Raw genomic sequence first — 26,898 nt, forward strand, 5'->3', positions numbered from 1 at the left:
ATCTCGAAGATGGAGGGGACGTCGTGGTCGCCGGGCTTGGGGTCATCGTCGTTGTGCTGCTCCAGCGGAGGGGAGCTGCTGGTGGCATCGATTGGAGAGAAAAAGAGGGGGCTTGCTTGGTTTTGCTGCTTGCGATGGTGAGAGAGGAACAACAGCTGTTGTTTGCTCGGTGGGGAAGAAAAATGAGAGGAGGGGGCGATGCACCTGCACCACCGACGGAGAGAGAATGAAAGAGAGCTGCTGCTATGCTGGCACTGCTGCTGCATGTGCTGTGCGTGCATGAGTGAAAGAGAGATCACTGTTGATTCATTGTTTCAGTATTGCATCGGCGATGTTGTTGAAGTTATTGCTGCTGATTCATTGTTCAGTATTCATCAGCGGAAGCTTACGAAGAAAGCTATGAAAAAGTAAAATATTTTTTTGGTCAAGCATGGGAAGCAGAATTTTTGAAGATTACCGATTAGGAGATGTCATCAAATTCAGCAATTGAATCTACAGATGAATATTGAATGACATTGTGAAAGCTGATGAAAGAGACGTGAGAGAGAGTGGAAGAGAGAGTGAGAGTTGCTGCTGGCTTTGCTGTGTGCTTGCTATGGGCGTGTTTAATTCGTCAAATTTTTTGGATTTGACTATTGTAACATTTTCGTTTTTATTTAGTAATTATTGTCCAATCATGTACTAATTAGTCTCAAAAAATTTATCTCATTATTTCCAGCTAAACTGTGTAATTAGTTATTTTTTAAAATTATATTTAATATTTTATGTCTAAAAATTTGATGTGACATGAATTTCGAAATTTTTTGAGAGCAGGGCCTATGTATGCGTGTATCAGTGTGTGCATTGAAGGAGAGAGAAAAGAGAGTGTGTGTGCTGCGCTGCTGCTGCCTCGTGTGTGCTTTTTTTTGTTTGTCCACGAGAGAGAGAGTGACCGTGTGTTTGGTTGGTGGAAGAAATCCAACCCGGACGGGTGGAACCCATTTTTAGAATGTTTGGATGGGGAGGAGCACGGATTGGAGTGGACCCACATGGGAATATTCGGTCTATATGCGGGTCGCCTCCGTCCGTTGAAATCCGGCGGACAGAGCCAACCCCGATGTGCTCTGTCGCTGAGCGTTCTTCCCGTGAAGTCTCCGTCCGTCCGCCCGCCCCGGCCCTCCCGCCATTCTCGGCTCGCCTCCACGCGACCGCCGCCTCCACGCGACCCCCGCCGCCGCCGCCTCCCCGTCGCGAGGGCCTACGCCGCCCGGCGCCGCCACCACCGCTCCGCGTCGTCCCCGGCCGTCGTCCACCGTAGCGCTGCTCCACGCCGTCCCGGGTGCCCCCCATCTCCATGACCCTGCTGTGTCCAGCGCCGCGCCGCCGCTCCGCGTCGGCTCCCTGACCATCAAGGCGGCTGCGAGAGGCGGAGATCCAGCCGGGGGCTCCCGCGGGACGGCGGCCAATCTCGGCGGGGTCCGCGAGATGGGAGCGGCGGCGGCGGCCCATGGTGGCCCGAGCAGGGCAGCTCACGGGGCAGCGGCGGGCGGGAGGCCGGGCCGGCCACGGCGGCGGGAGGAGGAGGAGGTGGGGCAGGCCGCGGCGACGGCGGACGGAGGAGGCCGAGGCGGGCGGACGCCATGGCGGGCAGAGGAGGCCGGGGCAAGGCGGAGGGGCCGGGCGCAAGGGCTGAGGAAGATGATAAGGGAGAGAAAAAAATAAAAATAAAAAGAAAAAAAGTGAGAGGTTGACAGGTGGGGTCAATTGGTGGCAAGTGGGACCCTCATTAACGGTGTTATCATGACATCCAATCCGTATTCCCAATTCCTTCAACCAAACATGAAATGGGTTCACTCCGTCCCCAAAATCAGAAGTACAACCAAACAATGAATGGGTCGGCTCCGTCCCCAAAATCCGGGTTGGATCCAACCCAACCCATTGGTCCCGCAACCAAACACACGGTGAGAGAGTGTGTGTGCTGCGCTGCCTGCTGCGACCGACAGAGGGAGTTAGTGCCCTGTTTGGTTTACACCACGAAATTTTTTTCACAAAAACACAAATGCATGTATGGAGTAATAAACGAAATTTATTTGCGAAATTTTTTTATGGATGAGTGTAACTTTTCGAGATGAATCTAATGACGGTAATTAAGTCATGATTTGCTACAGTGATGCTACAGTACCCTCCTCTAATCGTGCAGTCAAAGACCTCATTAGATTAGTCTTGCGAATTTATCAAGAGTCATACATGTGCTTTTGTAATTAAATTTTATTTAATACTCTAAATTAGTGGTCAAAAATATAAAAAGTTCCGCGAGCTGGCCCTCGGCCGCGGCGTCGGCCAGATGCCGCCGTCCCACCATCAAAAGTCAACTGGAGCGATCAGCGACGCTGCTGTCCGTTCCCTTTCCGCTCGTCACGTCGACGTCGGCGTCGGCGAATGGTCCCGTGCTATGTCTCCGTAAAATTTCAATTTTCCTGTTGTATTTTCTGTTTGTTTTATCCCGGTCCCGAAATACCTTATTATTTTATTATTAGGTTAGACGAAATATACTGTTGTTATACTTTTTTTTGCCATACAAATATTTTTTTAGTAAATTGCACCTACCATACAACAACTTGTTAGATAGATGCTAATTGGTACGACAACTTGTAAAATACTCAATTTAGTGTAATAACTTGACAGGTGGGTGCAGATCGGTCCAACAACTTGTAAAATGCTTAATTTAATGCGATAACTTAACAAATGGGTTCACGTCCAAATATTATATAGCAATGTAACTAACGCAATATCTCAATAAAAAGTATATTCACGTTAGGATAAATTATTAAATATTATTTGGCCATTCCTTAAAAAAAGTATTATTTGACCATTGATTTTCATGCTGCACCTGCGTGGCAATGTATTTGGCCAAGATAAGAACCCTCAGTCTTTAAAAATTAATGTTATGTCTTTACATTAATTATTTTTGTATAGTAATTTAATTTTGATTAAAACTATTTATTTTAAATTCAATATTAAAAAATTCACCCTCACTGTTTCCGATATGTTTGATTATATGCACTATTAAGCTAAAAAGGCCAATATGTTGATATAAACTATTGTTATCTTTTAGGAGCTTGGTACATATATTTTTAAAGCCTCCTATATTTGTTAGAAAGGAAAAATGTGCAAAATAAACATAAACATTGTTGAATACATGAGCAAAAGCGTAGAAAAAACTAAAGTTTCATGGTCTAATTTCAGTGTTTGAGTGATGCTAATGGTGTAATTTTAAATTTTAATTTAATTTGAACTAATAAAAAATTGTACATGGTTCAGAAGTAACAATCGGATCACCATCAATAATTTTCAATTATAAAGTTTAAGAATTATTATTGTTCATTTACGTTGTTTAATATATTGCTATTGTAATGATGGTTAAATAATATATTATTATTTAATATAACTATAATTAATTTACTGTGAGAATAATTTTTTTTCCAGGCGTGCGCAGCGACTGCGGCGTGTCCTGCCAGAACAGACACCACCCACCCCGCCGCCGCCGCCTCGGCTCGACTCCCTTGGGTTGGGGTTTGGGGTGGGTTCCCTCCCCGGATACATACAGATACACCTCCATCTCATCATCCCCTCTCCTCGCCCCAGCCAGCCAGCCCTCCTCATCTCCCTCCGGTCCCCCCTCCTCCCCCGGTCGTCGCCAGCCTCCATCCCGCCGCCCGCGCCGGAGATGCTGGGCGTCGTGCGGAGGCGGCTCGGATCCGGATGCGTGAGTGCTTGCTCTCGTCCCCCCCCCCCCCCCCCCCCCCCGCCACCGCGCTCTCCGCGTCGCGGGGGTTCGCTCTCCCCGTTCCGGTTCGGTCTCGAGTCTCACCGTGATCCGTTCCCTCTCGTCGCGCAGGTGCTCGGGCAGCTGGCGCAGGCCCTCCGCCCGGCGGCCGCCGCGAGGAGCTACTCCGTCGCCGCCAAGGAGGTGAGCGCCTCGCAACATTCCCGGACACTTCGATCTCGCGCGTCGTGTCGGCGAGCGTGCGCTGTCGAATCTATTCCCGTTTTGGAACTACTGTGCTTTTTTTTTGTGCCCCGATGGGGGAATGTGAATCGTCTGCTTGGCAGTCACTGCCTTCGCTGCTGCCAATGTTCGCGCCCCGGTGGACTATCGCTCGCCGTGCCGTACTCGTACCTCGCGGGGTTTGCCAGATGCTTTGTTTTGCTACTAAAATTCTCCCCCTCGATGGTGGGAAACATTTTTGTTTTCGTTTTACATGCAAACGGCAGGAACTTCGTGCTGGTAACTGGTGTTTGTTGTCGAGCATGATGGATTTTGGATGATAGATAGTAGCTGTGAAGGGAGACGGGTACACGTTCAAAAATAAAGGGAGACGGGTAGGTGGGCGGTGGCAGGCATCAAGTGGTTGGGTGATGGAGCAGCTGTGTATAAATAATGCAGACAATTAGTTTGTTTGCGGTTCAAACTGGTGCAGTTGTAGATTATGGCAGCACAGATATTGTTTAGCTATTAAGATATTTAAGTATTCTCAGTATCTGACACCAGGGGAATCTGACTGGTAGCTCTCCTTGGTGGGTTGAACAGTATTCTGAGTAGATGCTGGTGGTGCACTGTATGATTTGATGATCTAGTTTGCTTGATCATCTTATCAGATGCTGTTACCTGTTACTTGTTCCAATGCCTGCTCCTGAGGAGGTGGCATCATCATCACCATGCCACACCTCTAAATTGAAGAGCAAACACAGGTGGAGGCTGAAAAGAAAATGATCGAGTAGGAATGACTGAAACAAGCTGTGGCACAATTAGGTTGAATTTGGTGATTGAAAAGTTCCTATAGGTAGTTAAAAATAGTATTATTTATTGTCCTTTGTGATCATTGCTTCTCTCAATCATGAATGTCTCAGGGACAGTTGGTATTATACCTCTATACGTCTTGCTAGGTCGGTACTTAAGAAAATGCCATGCTGCTCTACAGTAGTACTTCTATGTCGTGACCTTGAGATTTTGCAAGAATGTTTACACAACTACTCCTTTTCTTTTTAGATAACTGTGCGGGAAGCATTAAACTCCGCACTAGATGAAGAAATGTCCGCAGATCCTTCTGTTTTCTTGATGGGAGAAGAGGTGCCGCCAGTAACCGAACTTGTTTGTTTTGTTCTCTCCTTTGCTTCTTTTGGTTTAATAATTGTCACTTTTGTGGTAGGTTGGGGAGTACCAAGGTGCATACAAGGTCAGTTGCATTTCTAAGAAGATTTGTTTTGTTTTGTTTTTTTTATTATCTCCCTGAGGCAACTGAACTAATATATGAATGCTATTAGTGTTGAGCTTCTCTTCGTTGGTGTTCTTTGCAGATATCCAAGGGACTGCTCGACAAGTATGGCCCTGATAGGGTTCTTGATACACCAATCACTGAGGTTATTCATCTGAAAAAAAAACAATCACCATTCGTAAGCTGTCAGGTTGATTTAATCACATGCTAATACTGATCTGCTTTGTTCCTGTACAGGCTGGCTTTACTGGCATTGGTGTTGGTGCTGCTTACCATGGTCTTCGACCTATAGTAGAGTTCATGACATTTAACTTTTCAATGCAGGTTAGTTATTTAATTATGTCTGCAAATCATTGTGCGCATTGAATTAGTTTTTTATTTACTTGATTTGGAATGTGATATACTCCTTTTTTGTCCCTATATCCCCATTTGATCCACATGTTCCTGAATTTGAGAAAACTCATGTTTTCTGAAGTACCTTATTTCATATAGGTTTCTCTTTTTCTGTCTCGAAGCTGCATTTGTTGCATAAATTAGAATTTCTATACTGATGGCGTCTTTTAAGTTTTAAGTAGCACCTTATGCAGGAAAGTGTATCTATGTGTAATTTAACAATATGTTAAATTATTCGGATACATTCTTCTCTTTAGCAAAACTTACATGATCCCCATGCATCAGTTTATAATCGTATAATAAAATCATTGGAACAGTTATGATCTATATTGATCCGGTTACTGAATCAGACACTTGGTATAATCTTATATGAAATCCTTGCATGACAATTTCCTTTGTGTTTATATTTCTTTTCCTGCAAGAATACTGTTCTCCATCTGCTGTCATCTTGTTGTATTTATTTGTTGAATACTATTGTGCCATAATGCCCATGTTCTTGACTTATTCCCATATTCTGAATCTTTGAGAATGAGTACATATTACAAATTTCACGTGCTTAAAATGAAAATTCCTTAACTGTACCCTTTTTCTTATTCAGGCAATTGATCATATCATTAATTCAGCTGCCAAGTCGAACTACATGTCAGCTGGTCAGATATCTGTTCCTATTGTCTTCAGAGGTCCAAATGGAGCTGCTGCTGGAGTTGGTGCTCAACACTCGCAGGTTATTCGCAGAAACTTGCCTCTATTTGTATTTGGTCGGTTCACTGCTGTTGATTCCTTAGAATACAAACTATTACGGCATATCATTTAGTATTATAAATATCAGATTCTGTTAGAAATATTTACAGGGCATTGAATAAATTGTAGAACCAAATTGTTTGTTACATGAGTTGTTTGTCTCCCACGTTTGAATATTGCGTTTAAATGCTATCCTCAGAATAAAAATGTAAATGTGTTGAATGGCGCAAGGGGTGTAAGCTATAGTCTAATTTCTTGCAGTGCATGATATTTTATGGGCATTGGTTGTATGCAGTGCTATGCAGCTTGGTATGCGCATGTTCCTGGATTGAAAGTTCTAGCACCATATTCTGCAGAAGACGCTCGAGGTTTGCTGAAAGCAGCAATCAGGGATCCAGATCCTGTTGTTTTCCTGGAAAATGAACTTCTGTATGCAATACTTTCCCTGCACATCTGTTATCTCTATGCTTGAGTTGACATCTTATTATATAATGTTTTTTTTCACTTTTCTGCAGTTATGGTGAATCATTTCCTGTTTCTGATGAGGTACTCGATTCTAGCTTCTGCCTTCCAATTGGCAAGGCTAAGGTATGTCTTTATATTTACACAGTTGTAGTGTAATTCCATCAGACTTCTTGATGGATTGTATGGAAGAATCATATTTTTTTTCTTTGTTTTTGGTGTAGATAGAGAGACAAGGAAAAGATGTTACAATCACTGCATTCTCCAAGATGGTTGGGTATGCCCTTCAGGTGTGTGAATACCAGATTTTTTAAAGCTAATTGTATTGAATTACGCTTTTTAAAGAAAGGCATTTTGTTCATCATATCTTATAGTGTTTTGGGGAGTTCAACTTGCTATTGATTGAGAATGTGATTCTAGTTTGTATCTGTTTATGAAAATCATATTTCGTGCAAGAATTGCTAACTGGACCCATATGTAACACATGTTCCGGATCAATTACCTAACCTTGCTTACAAAGGCTAGGAGGGATGATGCATATATTGGTTTCTTTCCTTACCTTGCTTTTGGGAATGGTGAGCAACGATTTCCATTTCCTTGCTTTTGAGGTTGGCTTTCCCCACTAGTAAGGTTTTCTTTGCCCAACCTTTTCCCACTAGCAACAAAGTTGAGCAAAGAAACCAAACATGCCCATAGTGCCACCTTGAATACAAGATAGTGTTCAACTCTGCTTGAATATCTGTACTATGGGCCATCTCCTTTTAAAAACTAAGATCTAATATATTGAAATTTGACCAAAAACAATTGTTTCTGGGGAAATTGAGTTCTACTTATAATTTACCATATATTTCAACAACCAACGTAATAGCTATATATAAAATATACCCAGTTGATGTTCTGATTGCATTCTCCCGTGCTGTCATTTTTCAGGCTGCAGATATACTAGCCAAGGAGGGTATCAGTGCCGAGGTATTTCTTTTGGCAATTATTAGTACAGTCTTACTCTACCAACCTCTCTTTTTCTCATGGAGGCCATCATAATTTCCTTATGGTTTAGTAATTCTTTGTTCAGGTAATCAATCTTCGTTCAATTAGACCACTGGATAGAGCTGCTATTAATGCATCTGTGAGGAAAACCAACAGATTGGTAACAGTAGAAGAAGGCTTCCCACAACATGGGATTGGAGCTGAAATATGGTCTGTCCCCCACCGCCCCCACCGCCAAATTGCATGGTCGTCATCTCTCCTAATGGGTTGAAATGTGTCTTGCTTGCAGCATGGCTGTTGTTGAGGACAGCTTTGAGTATCTTGATGCGCCAGTTGAGAGGATTGCTGGAGCTGATGTGCCCATGCCTTACGCTGCCAACCTAGAGAGGATGGCTGTTCCACAGGTCTATACTGACTGCCCTTTTGCTTTCATTCCAAATTTACATAGGGATTTGTGGTTCGACAAAAGTAATGTCATTGCAGTTTGAATAGTAGCAGCCGAAATAACACGTTAGTATGCCGGACTTCCAGTTTTCTTGCCTTACCATTTATTTTGGCCTGCATCTTGTACAATTGATTATTGATGTGCAGCCTTTTGACAAAACTATAGCTTTTTTATTGCATATAGCTGTATTGCAAGACAGGAACCTAGGTGTGCAAGGCACATGACCTAATCTGGTAGATTCTGAGGTGCATGAGAAAATTGTACAATCGTCTACCAGATGCTGAAGAAAACTATTAGGAACCCATAATCTCTGGTAGGCGCATGAGGAAATAGATGTAAGATGTTGAGAGGTCAAATTTCAGAAATATTTGTTGGGAATTGGGATAGAATTACGGAATTTGGCTGTTAAAAGAGAGTATTGGTGTGGTATTCGACTATGGTATTGACTGTTATTGTGATTGGCCTTTTCACTTTCTGACTTTCCTTATGCACTTGCAGGTTGAGGACATTGTCCGAGCGGCAAAGCGGGCTTGCTACAGAGCAGTACCAATGGCGGCAACAGCCTAATTCACAGACCCAATCGCTTCTCGATCTTCCATTTTGTTGTCTGTGTGTCCAGAAAGATGTGTCGCATAATGGTACGAGTGCCCACTACCGCTCCCGCTCCAACTCAACTAGCGTGAGCTGATTTTGTAGAGCAACCAAGAGGTGTGTCCAGTTCAGTTCTCCGCCGCCACAGCAGCCGGATGGCTGCCTGACTCTGCATCACTTTACGGTTCTCAACTCGGGTTTGCGAGCCATGCAGGATTTACCTGTGGGGGATTGTGTCAATAACATAACATGTATTTTAAAGGGAGCTCCAAGAGGTCCTGGAATAGAAATTCTGGTTGCGCCTTGTTTAAAATCTCTGTTTCCATGCTGGATATCCAATGCCCCGCCGGTGCCAGCCTCTGTGAAACTGAAAAGCATGTTCGGGCAATGCCTGAACTGGAAACACCAAAGGATTTGGCGTCCGAAAGCGACGGGTTTGGCACGTCGACTCGCCTACGGATGCGTAGGGAAGCTGAGGCCGTTGGCAATCAGAGAGGCAGGGTCCGGCAGAAGATTCTTCTATCTTCCATGTACAGTTGGTGGACTGGTGGTGGTATATCCAGGGAGAGCAACAGATGGCAACGCCGGAGAGCAACACATGTGCTCTGCAACTTGCAGGTTGGTGGGGCCATGGATGGACCCAACTCCTCGCTTTCGAAAGATACACAGACGCGTATGGGAAAGGGATGTCCCTTGCCATTCCCCAACCCATCACCACCACCGCAAGGCGTTGTGGATCAGGCATTCAGGCAGGCCCTGCCTGGGCACCTGTCTGGCATTACCCGATTCTTTATGGTTGCCCTGCACACCTCCAGGTCCTGATCGATCGACGGGTGGTGGTGGATGGATAGCTGATGCTAGCTTTGATGCCTTGCCTCGATCCATCCTCCCCTTTTGGCTGGGGAGTGCTGCTATTTGCATTTTGCAATAGTGGACAGCCCCCTGCCTCCCATCACATCACAGCCGGAGACTATTCAAGCTTTCCGTAGCACGCTGGTGGTGCAGAAAAAGAGTTGATTTGGCGAATCAGATGCCATTCTTTTTTTTAAAAAAACAAAGTATCTTGAACCAATGCATCTGAACACTCCAACTCGCTGTCCCAGAAAAAGACCAAAGAAAAATGCAAGCCATGGCAAGGAAGCAGGAGAAGGAAATGGAGGAAGGAAAGAAAAAAAAAGGAGCAAAAGCTGAAGCGAACGCAAGTGTCGAATTATTATCGTCCTTTAGATTGATGCAAAAGTAGAAAGTACGGATCTGAGCGGCGCCGGCAGTGGTCCCCACGCGCTTCAATTCTTTTTTCTCGCACTTAACAAATAAGCCCTTATTTAGTTGCATAATTTAAAATTCCAATTTTTTTCGGCACATGTATGGAGACTTAAATCTAGACGAAATAAAAAACGTATTGCATAGTTTGCCTGTAAATTGCGAGACGAATCTAATGAACCTAATTAGACCGTAATTAGATGCTAAATTACTTCAGTAATCAACCTCTAATGACGGATTAATTAGGCTCATTAGATTCGTCTCGCGATTTACAGACAAGTTCTGTAATTAATTTTGTGATTAGTCTATGTTTAGTACTTCAAATGTAGAAAGATTTTTTTTCAAAAACTTTACACCCTGCAACTAAATAAGGCATAAGCCCTCATTCTTTCTTTGAATAAAAGAAGTCATCTTCCAAATGATTTTTTTTCCAGATGAATGGTCTTATGGGTACCATTCTCAAGATCCATAGTGCCGGAGAGGCTAATAATTACTAGTATCCTTTATCAAATAAAGATTTCATGGCGGACATTTTGATATATGGATAGATGTTATGTAATTTCTTTCTCAAAGTAGTACGTACTACATTCCTCTGTCTCTATTTCTTCTATTTTTAAAGTAGTCAATGATTCCACCGTCCGTCAATCCAAACTCTAATCAGAACACGAACAAAATCAATCTGAATCCCAATCGTAACCTGAACAATCAGTACCTCGCACGGTTATAGCACAACTTACAATTGGTGATCTTGTGTAGATCTGAGTAAAATAAATATTACATACTGTAATGCTTGGGTACTATGCCGAGTTATTAAAAAAGTTCAAAACTTTTGACTTCTCCTATCCACCTATAAGCTAAAACTTAAAAGGCAGCACAATTAGCCTTTAAGAGCATTTCCACCAGTTCTCCAATAATCCTTTCCCAATAACTAATATTAGAAGATGTCCCAATAGCAACTTTAGGATTATTGGAGGAGTTGCTTTTGCAGTCTCGCAATACTCTTGTCCCAATACAATAATACATTGGGAGAACCCTCCCTTTATTTGAGGGAAGATGGGGTGAAATATTTGGACATCCCAATAGTTATTGGGGAAAGGGAGCTGTATTGGAAAACTACTGGAGTACATGTTTTTACCAATAGTAAAAGATTATTGGGAAATTGGAGACTGCTGGAGATGCTCTAATTATATAAAAATGTGTTTGCGCTGTCATTACTTCCTTAGCTCAAACCAAAAGTCATCTTGGCGCTACGATTAGAATCCTTTCGTGATGTAAGTCAAACAACACTTAATGATTATCTTCTAGCTTTAAGGCAACATAAAGTAACAATATGATCTTTTTAAGGCCAATCTCAATGGGAGGGTCATAGGAGTGTAATGAGCATTAAATTTGCTAATGTGGCAGAAGAGGGAGAAGAAGGACTGTTATAGGATGTGAGAGGAGTGTCATCACCATGACACTCCCCCGGCTTGGTTATCTAGTTTACAGTTTAGGTAACTGTGCGATGACACTCCCCACTGAGACTGGTCTAATGGTAGGCGATGTAAATTAACACACTATTTTTTGGTAGGTGATATGCCCATTTTACCATGATGCCTCAATAATAATTTGGTCAAGCTTAAGATCTACCGATCCATTCTTTCAAAAGTGTATGTAGGTTAAAATTATATGCACATATTTATAAGACTAGGAAAATATGCTTCCGTGTTGCCTCGGACAAAATTGGTATAAATATTGACACGACTGAGTCGTGAGCTGAGAGCTTATCCAACTCGTATACAAGATGGATTAAGACCCACTGTCAATATCACAAGGTAGACTAAACCAAAAATTTAGGTGGAAACCTTACGTGTTTTTAAAAAATAGTATAGGTATAGATATAGATAGGCAAATATGGCCATGACTGTGCTGATGAAGATTCCGCTGTTACTCTGAGACGCTATTTATTCGCTTAAGTTTAAAATTTTCGGTTATGTAATAAAGTTGTTAATACTCTTTCGTTTTTGGCATTGTTATGGTATTCACTTTGTAAGTCTATCATATGTGTGTAAATTTGATCCTGGCGCACATATGAGATGCATTTGATTTTTTTTCTGAATCGGGTGTGACAGAAGTGGTATTCATGCGTTAATTTGTAGGGATCCGTGTAATTGAGTCGTGGACGAAGAAGTAGTCTAACTCGTATAAGGGATGAACTAAAACCCACCTGTCGGTAACACAGGTGGACCAAATCAAAATTTAGATGAAAACCTTATGTGCTTTAGAAATATTTATAGATGAGTGTGTGTATGTGAGTACGTGCATATTTGTAGAATAAAGAAGAAAATCTTTTAATTACTGTTTGTTTGTAGATATTGAAGACTAGAATCTGGAAGGTATCGGGTACCTTTAATATCAGCTGTTTGGATGTTTCGAAAATTGATATTGAAAATACCTACCAATACCAAGTAGTATTCAACGAGCTTCTGCAACCCTTCCCACGACTCCGACCCGGAAATCTTTACCAATACCAGGTAGTATTCAACGAACTGCTGCAATCCCTTCAATGATTCTGACCTCTACCACTCCGTATTGGGTTGCATTCACGCGTGTCCGCACCCCTCCGCCTTTGCATCGCTCTTTGACACTCTTTTCGCTGCCGCTCCCACGTGCCCCTCCACCACCGCTCCATCCTGCTCCTGCACCCCTCGCCTGCTTTGTCGCTTCGCTCCTCAACCCCCCTGTCGATGCGTTGGCCAGTTTTCCGGCTCCTCCTCACCTCTCCGCCGCCGCTTCATCCCGCCTCTGCGCCTGCCCCATCGCTTCGCTCCTCCGCCGGAGCGCCGCGTCCTTGCGCCTCCCCTCCACCCTCCACCGGCCCTCCATCGGCGTGCGGTACGGCGCTTCGCCGGCCGCGGGCGCGTCCATACGTTGTCTTGTCAGTCCGCCCCTCCAACAACGTACCGGCGGTACTTCTCGAGCAGTGCGGTGCATCTAGATGGCGCCTCACCCCCTTCGCCTCTCAACGGGCTTGTCGGTGTTTAGTCGCCAAATCTACTCAGAGATACTATTAGTAGTAGGATTGTAGGCAAGAGATCGACTAGCTCTGGAATTCGATGGTGCAAAGAGCACAAGGATTTAGACAGATTCGAGCCGCGAAGTGTGTAATACCCTAATCCTGTGTGGTTGTTTGGATCGCCTTAGTTGTTGATGTGTTTTGAGGGGTCCCTGCCCGCCCTTATATACCCCTCTATCTCTCCGCCGATGGAACCCCGACAAGGACAAGAAGGTTGGGATTGAATCTCGTGAGATTAACCAAGTGGAAAAAGCACCTAAAAAATAGTCAGGTCGTAACCAGAAAGGGATTTCCTTCAAAGGAAATATGTCGTATAGCTTGGTTGGGTTTACACCTTTTTATCTAAGTGAGGAAACTATAACAGGTTCTTATAAGCTCCCTGGCTTAAGATCTACTCAAAGCAATGAGTAGAATGTCCTTTCTAAGGGCTGGAGTAACTTCCAAAGTTGACCGTTTAGAATTAATCTTATTAGGTTATCCAAGTGGGAATAACTTTGAAAATATCCAAGAACCTACTCGATCCAGCGAGTAGGGTGTGCTACTTGAGTACTGGAATAACCTATAAAGTTGACCGTTTAGGATTAACCTCGTCAGGTTACTCAAATGGGACTTACTTTAAAGATATCCAAAAACCTACTCGATCCAGCGAGTAGGGTGTCTGACGGAGGTAGATCTATGTACCTCCCTGCCGAGTGGGGTCCCCGAACCCGGGAGACCACTCTGCTCGGTGACTCGGCTATGACTACTCGGCGTGCAGGGCTCGGCTGTGCGCAGAAAGGATCTCCAGTAGATCAGGATGAGAGGCTCCAGCTAGACGCCAGGATATTTAGGGATCTTAACCGACCTCCTTTCTTGTAAAACAACCTGAGCATACCTTCTTTGTACCCCTACGGCTCCTGGTCTATATAAAGGACATGGGAAGACCCATAGAGACTTCTTCTTTTCGCAGTATTCCACAAACCCTAATACAACATCCGAACACAGGACGTAGGCTATTACGCTCATCGCGGCCCGAACCTGTCTAAGTCCCTGTCGGATTGTTATTCCGGCCAGTCCACCAGGGGTGTACCCGACGGTAGAGTTTCAGGATGGGGATCTCAGGACCAAGAGTTCGATGGTAACACGAAGACGCAGGGACTTAGACAAGTTCAGGCCGCAATGAGCGTAATACCCTATGTCCAGTGTTCGGGGTTGTATTAGGGTTTGTGGAATGCTGCGAAAGAAGAAGTCTCTGTATGGGTTGGCCTACGTCTCCTTTATATAGACCAAGAGCCATAGGGGTACAAGGAATGATATGCTCGGGTTGTTTTACAAGGAAGGAGGTCGGTTAAGATCCCTAGTTATCCAGGCTTCTAGCTGGAGCCTCTCATCCTAATCCACTGGGGATCTCCTCTGCGCACAGCCGAGTCCTGCACGCCGAGTAGTCGCAGCCGAGTCACCGAGCAGGGTAGTCTCCCGGATTCGGGGACCCCACTCGGCAGGGAGGTACATAGATCTACTTCCGTCAAGCCCCCGAGCGCCGGAGGGCCGAGTTGAACCTTGTCGTACTTGAACAAAGTCCTTTGGTGCTCATTAAGAATATTTGTCCTTGTTGTAGATCCGAAACGGGATGCGCCCCCGAGCCTCGGAATCGAGGGTCAAAGAAATGATCTTGTTACACTGATCCCCTGAGGGTATCAGCCTTTAGCCACCTTGAGATTGCCACGGTGATCGAACCCGGCTCGGTTACCCCGACCCTAAAGCCCTGGGTTTAGTCACTGAGACTTTCCGAGTAGTCCAAACATCTGGGCCCTGAGGCCTTAGCTGGGTCATGGAGACTCGCTGAGCAGTCACGGCGTCGGGCCCTAAGGCCCTGGCTGAGTCACAGAGACACGCCGAGTCGTAGGTGGCGCCCAGCCCCTCAGCAGGGTCGCTGGCGGTGTCACGGAGACACGCCGGGTCGTCACGTCCGGGCCCTGAGGCCCTAACTGGGTCACGGAGACACGCCGGGTTGTAGATGACACCCAGCCCCCGAGCAGGGTTGCTGGCAGAGTCACAGAGACGCACCGGGTCATCACGGCGTCCGGGCCCTGAGGCCCTGGCTGGGTCACGGAGACATGCCGAGTCGTAGGTGGCGACCAGCCCCCGAGCAGGGTCGCTGGCGGAGTCACGGAGATGCGCCGGGTCGTCACGGCGTCCGGGCCCTGAGGCCCTGGCTGGGTCACGGAGACATGCCGAGTAGTTTCCAGGAATATCCGGAGCATATTCGCGTTAAGGTGAAAATCCAACTGTTATTCTCTACGCGGATCTGTCGCGGCTAACAAGGGAGCGGGGTTGCAGAGGCAACGGTAAAAAAGGAAGTTACCGTTTATCCCGCCTCATCCGCCGCGAGATCACTGGCCTGATCTGATCCGGCCGTTGATTTCGGATCTGCCCGTTGTGGGGCCTCCAATATTTAAACAGGGGAGGCGGCGCGGAGCGGCCACCTTGTTCCCGAGCGCTCCAGAGCTTTCCGCCGCCTTAGCTAACTCGGCAAGTTTCTACAGCTCTCGGCCTTCGTCTTCATTGCGATTTCCTCCCCTTGCCTGAGCTTCGCAGTCATCGCCATGGCTGCCTCGCCCGCTGCGTCTGCATCTTCGACTTCGGGGAGCTCCGGAGAATCCCCGCCGCCGTCATCATCCTAGTAGAGGTGCTCGCTCAAAGAGAGCGACATCCAGGACATGGTGGAGCGCGGCATCCTCCCGGAGAAGCGGATCACCGGGAGGCGGTGCTGCTACGGGGAGGAATTCCCGTCGGAGGACACGAACCAGGCGGTCGTGTTCAAGTCCTTCTATGAGAAGGGCTTCGCGCTGCCCGCGGGGGCCTTTTTCCGCGGGCTTCTTCATTTCTACGGGCTCGAGGTAACTCATCTCAAGCCCAACTCCATTGCTCAGATCGCCATCTTCGCACACCTCTGTGAGGGGTACCTGGGATCACTCCCCATTTCAATCTGTGGCGGGCTCTGTACCGCCTCAAGGGGCACCCGTCCAACGTTCACCGAAATGTTGTGGGTGGGGCCGCCTTCTCGCTGCGCCAAGGGAGCGTCTACCCCGACTTCGAGCTCCGCGACACCAACAAGGGGTGGGCGCGGGAATGGTTCATGGTGGCGAACCCAGCGCCCTGCCTCCCGGCGCGCACCGGCCGCACGCCGGAGTACAAGGCGTGTTGGGAGGAGCCACCAACCACCGAGGAGATGGCGCAGGTGGAGCGCCTCCTCACGGAGATCGCCGACTTATCGACGCAAGGTCTGACGGGGGCCGCAGTGGCCATCTCCTTCTGCAGGCGGCTCACGCTGCCGATCCAGGAGAGGGTCCACCAGGCCTTCGAGTACTGGGGGGTCATCGGGACCCAACCCGGGGGTAGGATCGCAAGGTCCCCCGGGAAGAGATCGTGAACCGGGTCACCCGCATCATGGCGGGGCAGATCCGGGACAAGGGCTGCCCAAAAGCCCACTGCCTGAAGCGGCCGACCGATACCGTAAGTTTTCTTGAATCTTCCGAGTTGTTTTGTGCATTCCGAGTTGTTTCCTCTATTTTTGCACTGCGTTTCCGGGCGCACCCGTTGACTTGTAACACAACTCGGATCCATTGCAGGCCAGGGTCTTGGAGTACTAGTCCCCCGCTCCTCTGCCTGAGGGGGATCCTGGGAAGGATGCCTCCGCCACCGTCGAGTTGCGCCAGCCGGCGGAGGAGGAAGCCGAGTTCTCTTCTGACTCCTCCGTGGGGAGTGAGCCGGAGGTGGAGATCACCGGAGAATCGGGGCCGCCACCGTCGGCCGCCCTGAGGAGGAAAACGCGCCGCGCCGTCAAGAATATCCAACTGTCGAAGGCTGGGTTGGCGGCAGCGCAGCAGACGCTGAGGAGCTCGACCCAAAAGGGGGCAAGCAAAGTCCGGGGGGCATCAGCGCCCCCGGCCACTGCTGAAGTGGGGTCGGCATCGGCCGGCCCCCAAGTCGAGAAGGAGGCGGCCCAGGTGCTGGGCCAACTGTGCGGGGAGGTAACGCCCCCGTGCACCGGCTCTGGGACTCCGCGGCCGCGCAGCTGAAGCTGAAGTTCCCGCTGCGTCGCAGCGGTGGGTAAGTTTCCCAACCTTGATCTTGTTCTTTCTTGATTTTTGTTCCCTGGAGCTGTTCTTATCGCCCTTGTCGTTGGTGTAGGACGGCGTCACTCAGCGGCGCCAAGAGGAAGGCGGAGGAGATGTCCAACGAGGGTGGCTCCAGTGATGCCGCGAAGCTGGACTCGTCGCGGGCGAGTCCAGCGAAGAACCGCGCCCACCGCGAGGAGGAGGAGAAGAAGGAGGAGGAGGAGGAGGCCAGCAACAGGGTCTCAGCCCCTCCCCATGATGTGGAGATGCAGGATCCGCCCTGTGACGAAGGGGTGGCGGACGTTGAGGTCAGGGCCCTCGAGGTCCCGGCCATCGAGGTGGTCAGGACCGCAGAGGTCCTAGCCATCGAGGTAGAGAGGACCCAAGTCGAGCCCCCCCGAGGGGGTCAGGCCCTCGCCGGCGAAGGAGGAGGCCGAGGAGGGGGACGACACGGTCTCCGGGAAACTCATGGCGTCCGCCAAGGTCGCCCAAGGACTGGTTGAGGTGAGTCTCCTGCCTCCCTCCGTTTATGAAGCCGACTTGTTCTTGCAGGCGTTGTCTTGTAATGCATAGTTGTTCTTCAGGCTCTGGTGGAGTTATCAGAGCAGGCCGCCCAGGAGCTGGCCGAACGGAGCACCGCCATTAGTCGGGTGGCGGGGCTCGAGGCCAGTGTGGCCGAGCTGGAGGCGCGGGACCACCAGTTGGAGGCCTACAAGGTGAAGGCCGAGGATGCTCTGCGCAAGGAGAAGTATGGTAAGGAGCCGGATCGATGTCTGCCGAGTCCTTGTCGGACTTGACTTGTCTCTGACTTGCTATTGTTTAGAGCTGGAGGCCTGCACCAAGTCCAATGAGGAGCTGCAGAAGCTCTGGGAGGTGGCTGAGGCGTGGGAGGCCGCTACCGAGGAGAAGCTTCGCCTGGAGCAGCAGGCTCGGCGTGGTACGATCCAGAGATCATACTGCTATGTGTTTCCTGTCATTTTCTTTGGCTTGGGCTGACCCAGCCGGGTGCTTTTTGCAGAAGCGGAGGAACATGCGACGCTGGATCACCTGAGCAGGCCGCTGGAGGCGCTTCTTGGGGCGTTCGAGCCGAGGGCGTGGCGGCTGCCAAGAGCCTGTCTGAAAGGCTGGAGGCTTCCCGCGGCCGACTGGAGGCCTTCATCCGGGGAGCTGCCAAGGATGCCGTGCAGCATACCCTGGGTCTGGTGACGACCCACCTCCCGGAAGCGTATCTGGGCCTAGTGGGAGATGGCGTCCCCGAAGACTGCTCTGATGCAGAGTGGGAGGCCAACCACACCGCCGTCCTGGAGATCGCCGAGCGCATCGTGGCCGAGCTGTGGGTTGCCAGTCTCCAGGAATTTCTTTTGTTTATTTTGCTAAAAGGAAAGTTGGTCAGAGTGGACCAGCGAAAAACAATATTTATGTAAATAATGTTTTAATTTTATTTGATGTTAATGTTATGCCCGTAGTCCGAGTTCTTTTCTGAATTTGCCGAGTAGGTGGAAAGCTATCTCGGAGCCCTTTTGATAGTGCTTGAGAGCGGATCATCAATGTGCGCGGTTAGTTAGGGTGACACAGAGTGGTTCCTAGACGTACTCGGCTGTGTTCAGTAAAGGCGAACCGGGTTGTTCTTGTCCGACTGGTCGGACTCCGAGTACGGGCCGGCTGGGTGGCCGAGACACAGCCCCCGAGCGTGTTGAAAACGACTCGGTAAAGAACGAAATAAGTAGTATGCAATATGTAAAATGCAACAAACTTTATTGAATGAGTGGATGGGTACATAGCTTTGCATTTTCTATGCTTCTACGGATAGAAGCGGTGCAGGTGCTCGATATTCTATGGGTTGCCCACGCCTGTACCGTCTGGCCACTGTAGGTGGTAGGTTCCGGGAACCACTATGCCACTGACTACAAAGGGATCTTCCCATGGGGAAGACAGCTTGTTAGCACCGGTGGTCGACTGGATTCGTCGCAGAACCAGGTCACCGACGTTGAAGTTACGCTCGTGGATGTTGCGATCATGATAGCGCTGGAGCTGCTACTCACATCTCGCATGTTGTATGGAGGCCGTCAGGTAGTGCTCCTCTGCCGAGTCGATGTTAGTGCATCGAGTCGCTTCGGCATCGTTCTCGTCGTAGTTCTGGATGCGCGGAGCACCAAAAGCTATGTCCGATGGCAAGACTGCTTCAGAACCGTACACCATGAAGTATGGCGAGTAACCAGTAGCCCGGCTTCTCTATGTGCGGAATCCCCATACTACTCTGGGTAGTTCTTGGAGCCACTTTGCACCATACTTTTTGATCGGATCAAAAATTCTGGCCTTGAGCCCCTGAAGGATCAAGCCGTTGGCCCTTTCAACTTGGCCATTGTACCTGGGGTGCGCTACGGAGGCATAGTAGACGTCGATGCAGCTCTCTTGGCAGTAATCCCAAAACTCGGAGCCCGTGAATGAAGTACCCAGATCAGTGATGATCCGATTAGGGACCCCGAATAGGTGTGATATCTCCTCGATGAACTTGGTTGCTTTGGCTGATGTAGTGGCTGTCACTAGCTTGACTTGGATCCATTTCGTAAACTTGTCAATCGCCATGAATATGTGATTGTATCCGCCGACGGCTGTCTTTAGCGGTCCCACCGAGTCGAGTCCCCAGCAGGCGAATGGCCAGGAAGGCGGTATAGTCCGTAAGGCCTGAGCCGGGATGTGCTATTGCTTGGAGAAGAACTAGCACCCGGGACATCGCCTGACGATGTTTCTGGCGTCAGCCAGGGCCGTGGGCCAGTAGAAGCCTGATAGAAAGGCTTTCCCCACGAGGGTAGAGGCGCCCGCATGGTTGCCGCAGATACCCGAATGGATATCGCTAAGGAGTTGGACTCCTTCATCCTGTGTAACGCATTTGCACAGGGTTCCTGAGGAAGCCGAGTGCCTGAAGAACTCGGTTCCTATGACGACGTAGTTGCTTGACCGGCGAGCAAGCTTCTCGTGTTCCTTTCCCTTTGGGTAGCTTTTATTGTTCTTGATGAAGTCGATGATTGGGGAGCGCTAGTCGGTGTCGAGGGTTAGGATCTGCTGCCCTATGGCCGGGACCAAGTCAGGCTCTGTAGGAGGCTCCTCTTCCATCTTGACCGTAGGGCTGTTGAGTGCTTGAACGAACACGCCGGGTGGTACGATGGACCGCTTGGATCCAAGCTTGGACAGAACATCGGCCGCCACGTTGTCGTCCCTGGGGACATGGTGAAACTCCAGACCATAAAACTTGGCTTCGAGCTTCCTGATCTCCCTACAGTAGGCGTCCATCTTCTTCTTGGTGCACTCCCAGTCCTTGTTGACTTGTTGTATGACGACTTTGGAGTCACCATAGGCCAACAGACGCTTGACGCCGAGTGTGACAGCGATCCGGAGATCATTGATGAGAGCTTCGTACTCAGCAGCGTTGTTGGTAGCCTTGAAAAGTAGCTGGAGGAAATAATTGAGTTGTTCGCCTTTCGGGGAGACGAAGAGGACTTCAGCGCCGGCTCCATCACGGTTTGAGGGCACCATCGAAGTACATGATGCAGTGCTCGGATCTGGTGTCGGGTGGAGGATCTTGGATCTCGGTCCACTCAGCAACAAAGTCAGCCAACGCCTGAGACTTGATAGTGGACCGCGGCGTAAATTCAATCGTGAATGCGCCGAGTTCTACTGACCATTTGATGACTCGGCCGTTGGCGTCCTTGTTGTGCAGGATATCGCCGAGTGGATAGGATGAAACCACCTTGATCTTGTGAGCCTGGAAGTAGTGCTGGAGCTTTCTTGACGTAATGAGGATAGCGTACAACAGCTTCTGTACTTGTGGGTAGCATGCCTTGGATTCGCCGAGTACTTCACTGATGAAGTAGACGGGTCACTGCACCTTGTAGATGTGACCCAGCTCGTCGTGCTCGACGACTAGGACAGTACTCACCACGCTGGTAGTGGCGGCAATGTACAGGAGGACTTACCCGTCTTCTGGTTCCGTTAGGACGGGCGGCGAGGTTAGGAAATCCTTGAGCTCCTGGAATGCTTTGGAAGCATCGTCGTTCCACTTGAACTTGTCGGACTTCCGGAGAAGTTTGAAGAAGGGTAGGCCTCTGTCGCCGAGTCTGCTTATGAACCTACTCAAGGCGGCCATGCACCCTGTGAGCTTCATCATGACCTTTTTGCTCCTGGGAGCTTCATGAACCTGATGGCGTTGACCTTGGTGGGGTTGGCTTCGATGCCCCGGCTACTGACTATGAAGCCGAGTAGTTTTCCGGACGGGACACCGAACACACATTTGGTCGGGTTGAGCTTCCATTTGAATTTCATGAGATTTTCAAATGTCTCAGAGAGGTCTATAATGAACTGGTCATTACGTTTTGTCTTGATGACGACGTCATCGACATAGGCCTCGGCGTTGCGCCCGATCTGCCCCTGGAGGCATCTCTGGATGGCCTTCTGGTAGGTGGCGTCGGCATTCTTGAGGCCGAACATCATGGTGTTGTAGCAGTAGGCCCCGAAGGGGGTGATGAAGGACATCTGCTCTTGATCCGACTCCTTGAGGGCTATCTAGTGGTACCCTGAGTAACAGTCAAGAAAAGAGAGGAGAATGCACCCGGTCGTCGAGTCGACGACCTGATCGATGCGTGGTAGAGGAAAGGAGTCCTTAGGGCAGTGTTTGTTGAGGTCGGTATAGTCAACACACATTCTCCATTCACCATTTTTCTTTTTTACAAGGACTGGGTTTGCCAGCCAATCTAGGTGTACGACTTCTCTGATGAAACCGACGGCTAGGAGCCGGGTTATTTCTACCCTAATAGCGTCCTTTCGATCTTGCGCGAAGTGGCGGAGCCATTGCTTGACGGGTTTCGCCTTCTTGTATAGATCTAAGGAGTGCTCAGCCTCCTCCCTTGGGACTCTGGGCATGTCAGATGGCTTCCATGCGAATATGTCCCAATTCTCCTAGAGGAAGGAGGTGAGCGCGCCTTCCTACGCCGGGTCGAGGCTGGTCCCGATCACAGCGGTCTTGTGCGGCTCATCGTCCTGGAGGATGATGGTCTTGGTCGCCACGGCTGGCGCGAGCTGCAACTCGGAAGTCGACTCTTTGGCGGGGATCGGCTGCTGGTCCGCCAGAAGGTTCTTTGCTGCCTGGGCAACAAGAACCAAGTTCCTGGATCATTCCAGGGTGTTGGAGAGCTCGATGTTCTTGGCCACACACGCATAGGAGGTCTGCAGATCTCCGTAGACCGAGAGGACCCCTTTGGAGCTGGCATCTTCAGGGGAAGATACGTGTGGTTGGGGATCGCCATGAACTTGGCGAGGGAGGGTCTTCCCAGGATGGCGTTGTAGGAGGTCTCGAACTCGGCGACCTCGAAGTTGACATACTCGGTGCGGTAGTTGTTGCTGGTGCTGAAGGCGACCGGTAGAGTGGCCCAGCCTACCGGAGTTGACCCGCCTCCAGTGATGATGCCGTAGAAGGCCTGATCGGATGGGACTAGGGAAGTCATGTCGTAGCCCATGCTCTCCAATGTGCTGGCGAATATGATGTCGAGGGCGCTGCCACCGTCGACGAGTACTTTGGCTAGGCGGACCTGGCTCACCACTGGGCTGACCACGAGGGGGTAGGCACCCGGCCTGGGCAGGTGGACCCAGTGGTCACGGCGGTCGTGATCGGCGACTCCGACCACCGGAGGGGTTCAACCGGGTGTTTGAACACTAGGTTGACTTCGCGATCATCAGGCTTGAGCTTGCGCTAGCATGATGGTTTGGTCTGGCCGCCGTATATGAAGTTGACGGCCCTGTCTTCTTTCTGGAAGTTCCCTGGGGAATCTTCCCTCTGCTCGTCGTCGTCTCGCCTGGAAGAGTTGCGCCTCCGTGGGCGCGCCCGGGTGGTTCTGGAACCACCCGGCCTGTCGCGGTCGTCGTGGCGGGGTCGCTTGGGGTCGTTGTCCTTGATGACACCATTGGAGAGTGCTCGGCACTCCCGAGTGGTGTGGTTTGCGTCCTTGTGCCAATGACACTTGCCATCCAGGAGCCGATCCAGGCCCGCTTGGTTGAGGGTGGAGCGGAACTGGGACCTTTCGGCGACGGCAACGATGTTCTCGGGGCCACGCTTGCGGTCCCTATTCCTGGATGACTCGGCACAGTCGTGTTTCTTCCCGTGGTGAGGTAGGCGATCGTCACGTCGGCGTTCCGAGCGATTGTCCCGCTGAGGGGGATGCTCGGAGGAGTCGTTCTAGATCTTGTGCCGGCGGTGAGCTCGCTCGGCAGCTTCCATGTCGGTGTGCTTGTTGACAACCTACATCGTGTCGCCCACAGTATTGGGGTTGCTCTCGAACATCTTCCTCCATAGTTCGATGTTATGGAGGCCTTCGTTGAAGTGGTAGATAACGTCCCTGTCATTAGCTTCCATAACGGTATTACGGTTAGCAAAGTACCTCTTGATGTAGTCGCGGAGGGACTCGTCCAGTTGCTATTTGACGCTGGCCAGGTCCCATCTGGTTTTGGGACCCGGGCAGGATGCCTGGTAGTATTGGACGAAGGCATTGCAGAGATCCTGCCAGCTATTTTGTCACACCCTGAAATTTTTGAATTTCAGGATGTGATTAAAATTAAAAATAAAACAACAATTTTCTCAAAATTTTAAAATTTTCTCAACATTTATTTTTTTCTTCACAGAGAATTTAGTGTAAAAGAAAATAAATATTGGTTGTTTTACAAATTAAATGATGTTGTTCTTCTGGTGATGCATTCATGTCACATGCATAGTGTTGTTGAGTGTAACAACCTTTCAAAACGTGTTCTATCATCAAAAATTCTTCCCGGGAATTTTCCGGATTTTTCTGGATTCTTTTCCCATTTTCCCTAGAGCAAACACTAATTTTTAGAGGCTCTTCCAAATCTTCTCATGAGCTCCAAATATTTTATTTGAGTTCGTTAGGTCCCAATATATTTCTAGGATTTTTCCTAGAATTTTCGGGCCATTTGGAATATTTTTTGGACTTTAAATATGAATTCTAGATTTTTCTAGAATTATTTTAATTTCGAAAATAATTAATTCCGAATTTTAAATGGGCTACATCTATCAAAAGTACATAAATCTCTAATGGACCTCAAGGGCCCATTCATGTGTTCCCTAATGGGCTAAAGGCACGTAAAGCCCATTAGCATGGGAGGGAGGTTTAGTACCACATTGCTAGTTGATGTGGGATGGTGAGACCTTTCTCCCTATATAATAAACCAACCTCTCATGACAACTCCACACAAAAATATAGACTACCCGTAGGGAGGCTCCTTGTTTGGGAATCCCTAAAATAATCTTATCCCCAGAATCCCACCATCCTCCGCATCCGTGCATCTCCGGTGAAATCCGACGCCACCCCAGTGCTCAGCTCGTTGTCCTCTTCGTCGTGGTGTCTTCCTTCTCGTGAGTCATCGCCATTTCGTCGTCGACCCCATGCCTTCTTCCTCGACTCCGACGATTTCCTTCTTCTCCGGTGAGCAACTTCCTCCGTCTTTTCTTCCCTCTCTCTCGCTCTGCTCCGCTCGGTCTTGTTCGCCGTCGCCGCCATCCGCCATGCGTCGCCGCGAGCTCCGCTCCGCCCGCTCTAGCTCTGCGCCGCCGCCAGCCCACCCCAATCCACTCCCGCCGTCCGATTTAGATCCAGCGGCCCAGATCTAATATGACCCGAGTCAACTAAACCAAATACCGTTCAACCGTGGTCATTTTTGCAAATAAACCCCTCCGTTTTTCCAAAATCAACCCTCCGTCCATCGCAGTTCAAAACTATTTCTGTTTTAGTCCAAATCTTTACGGAAAACACCCTGAGTTTTTCCAAAATAGAACCCGCCATCCTTAGTGCGTAGTTTTGCAAGCTAGCCCCTGAAGTTTAGGTTTAATTATGTTTAGGTCCTGGTTTCTTCAGATCTAGCCCCTGGAAGCCCTGTTTCTTCACAAATAAGCCCCTAGAATCTTGTTTTAACCATATCTTTCACGTTTCAACTCCATTTTCAGCGATTCTTGCGCTCACGTGATCCTTGTGACGTGTGCAATAGCTTTGTAACCTTTTTATCCTCTGTGAGCATACTTTGTTGTGTCTTACAAATCTTTTCTGTTAGCTCTTAACTCTATAGTTAATCGCGACTAGATCCCTGAAGCATCGTTTATCCCATAGAATCACCGTTTTAGTTCTGTTTTCCGCGTTTCTTGCGCTCCCATAACCATAGCAGTGAGCCCTATCCTTTAGTACGTTCTTTTAAAGCCTTTCTTTGTTTTGGTGTATTGTTCTTAGAGGTATCTTGTTGTTTGCTTTGTATGTTTGCCCGGTGATTGTTTCGAGTAGAAGAATTGCTGTTCGAAGATTGAAGAATCAAGAGTTCCAAGTGAGAAAAAGCTGAAGAGCAGTAAGAGTAGCTTTTCGTTGGAGAAAGGCAAGTGACCCTAACCATCTTTCTATCTATGCTTTATTTACAAGAGTATTATGATTTAATTGGAACATGGAGAACCACCCAAGAAAACAGTACAACCACAATACTATATGGCTCTGGTCTTGGCTGATTAATTAAAGACTCTAGCTTGTGACAATCTTACCGAAAGGGCAAGAGGGGATGCATCGACGGGGTATAGCTCGGTCCTCTTGGGGCAATTGGTATTGTTTAATGGTCCTTTGGCAAGGTACCACCTCATTAGGACAGTGTTATGACCGCTTTGGCTTGAAACCTTAGCGGATTGTCATGGGTTATGGAATCTTTGTAAAGGCCTCGTAGCGTCCCTATGCAATCACACCTCGGAAGTGTGGTATTGTGCCTGATCAGCACATATGCGTGGTTGGGTTCAAAGTTCTTCGGAACTTTTACGCGAATTGTGGTGAAAGTGTACAACCTCTGCAGAGTTAAAACTAACCGGTTAGCCGTGCTCACGGTCAAGAGCGGCTTGGACCCTCACATGATTAATAAACTTAAAGATGGACTTAAATCACATTCTGGTTATTTCTTGTGGCCTTGCTGAGTACCAACCATAAGTGTACTCACCCTTACTTACTGCTGCTCAGAAGGAAAGATGTATGGAGTCTGTTGAAGATGTTGCTGAGTTCTAGGCGTACGCAACCCCAGTCGATTGCCTGTGAAGTTTGGAGCCTTCGTTTCCAGGATAAGCTGTATAACTCTGATAGTCTTTTATTTGTTTTAGTTCTCTTTTTCGTGATACTGTACTGATTATTCACTTATGATGTCTCTATATGTATGAAACTTGATCCTGGCATACATATAGTTATGCATTCGGTTTTGTTCTTAAAACCGGGTGTGACAGAAGTGGTATCAGAGCTGTATCGACTGTAGGACGTAAGCCTAGGTAGCAATGGTCATTTTCTAAGGTTTGTTTTGATATAAAATCCATTCATACTTAGTCCTTGACCCCCTCCATTGAATACTCTCACTCCTTAGCTTTTTCTTCTCTCAATCCGCTTTGATAACTAACCTTTCTCGTCTGACCCCTTCTCATTTGCACTTTATTATTTCGCAAATGTTAGACCCTCAATTCTGGTCGGTCTAATTTCCCCTTCTGGATCACTCCTTGATTTTAATTCCTCCTTGATGTATGATTATACAAATTCCATC

The 26,898-nt window shown here is 48.4% G+C and overlaps 2 protein-coding genes across 2 annotated transcripts; one reads left to right on the forward strand and one right to left on the reverse strand.

Annotated features, from left to right (window-relative positions):
- The first annotated feature begins 3,572 nt into the window (after window positions 1-3,572).
- Window positions 3,573-9,206, forward strand: LOC120678831 (pyruvate dehydrogenase E1 component subunit beta-1, mitochondrial). Its single transcript, XM_039960221.1, has 14 exons — window positions 3,573-3,745; window positions 3,878-3,949; window positions 5,030-5,110; window positions 5,190-5,216; window positions 5,338-5,400; window positions 5,493-5,579; window positions 6,247-6,372; window positions 6,685-6,818; window positions 6,905-6,977; window positions 7,076-7,141; window positions 7,782-7,820; window positions 7,924-8,048; window positions 8,128-8,242; window positions 8,782-9,206. Exons 1-14 carry the CDS (start codon window positions 3,707-3,709, stop codon window positions 8,848-8,850), a joined length of 1,116 nt encoding a protein of 371 aa, XP_039816155.1. The 5' UTR covers window positions 3,573-3,706; the 3' UTR covers window positions 8,851-9,206.
- A 13,066-nt stretch (window positions 9,207-22,272) lies between these two features.
- Window positions 22,273-22,802, reverse strand: LOC120678286. The gene is made up of 2 exons (XM_039959418.1): window positions 22,573-22,802; window positions 22,273-22,453 (listed from the first exon to the last, which is right to left on the reverse strand). The coding sequence occupies exons 1-2, from the start codon at window positions 22,800-22,802 to the stop codon at window positions 22,273-22,275; spliced, it is 411 nt and encodes a 136-aa protein (XP_039815352.1).
- Window positions 22,803-26,898: the final 4,096 nt, after the last annotated feature.

Source organism: Panicum virgatum, chromosome 6N (assembly GCF_016808335.1).
Source record: "Panicum virgatum strain AP13 chromosome 6N, P.virgatum_v5, whole genome shotgun sequence".
NCBI lineage: Eukaryota > Viridiplantae > Streptophyta > Magnoliopsida > Poales > Poaceae > Panicum > Panicum virgatum.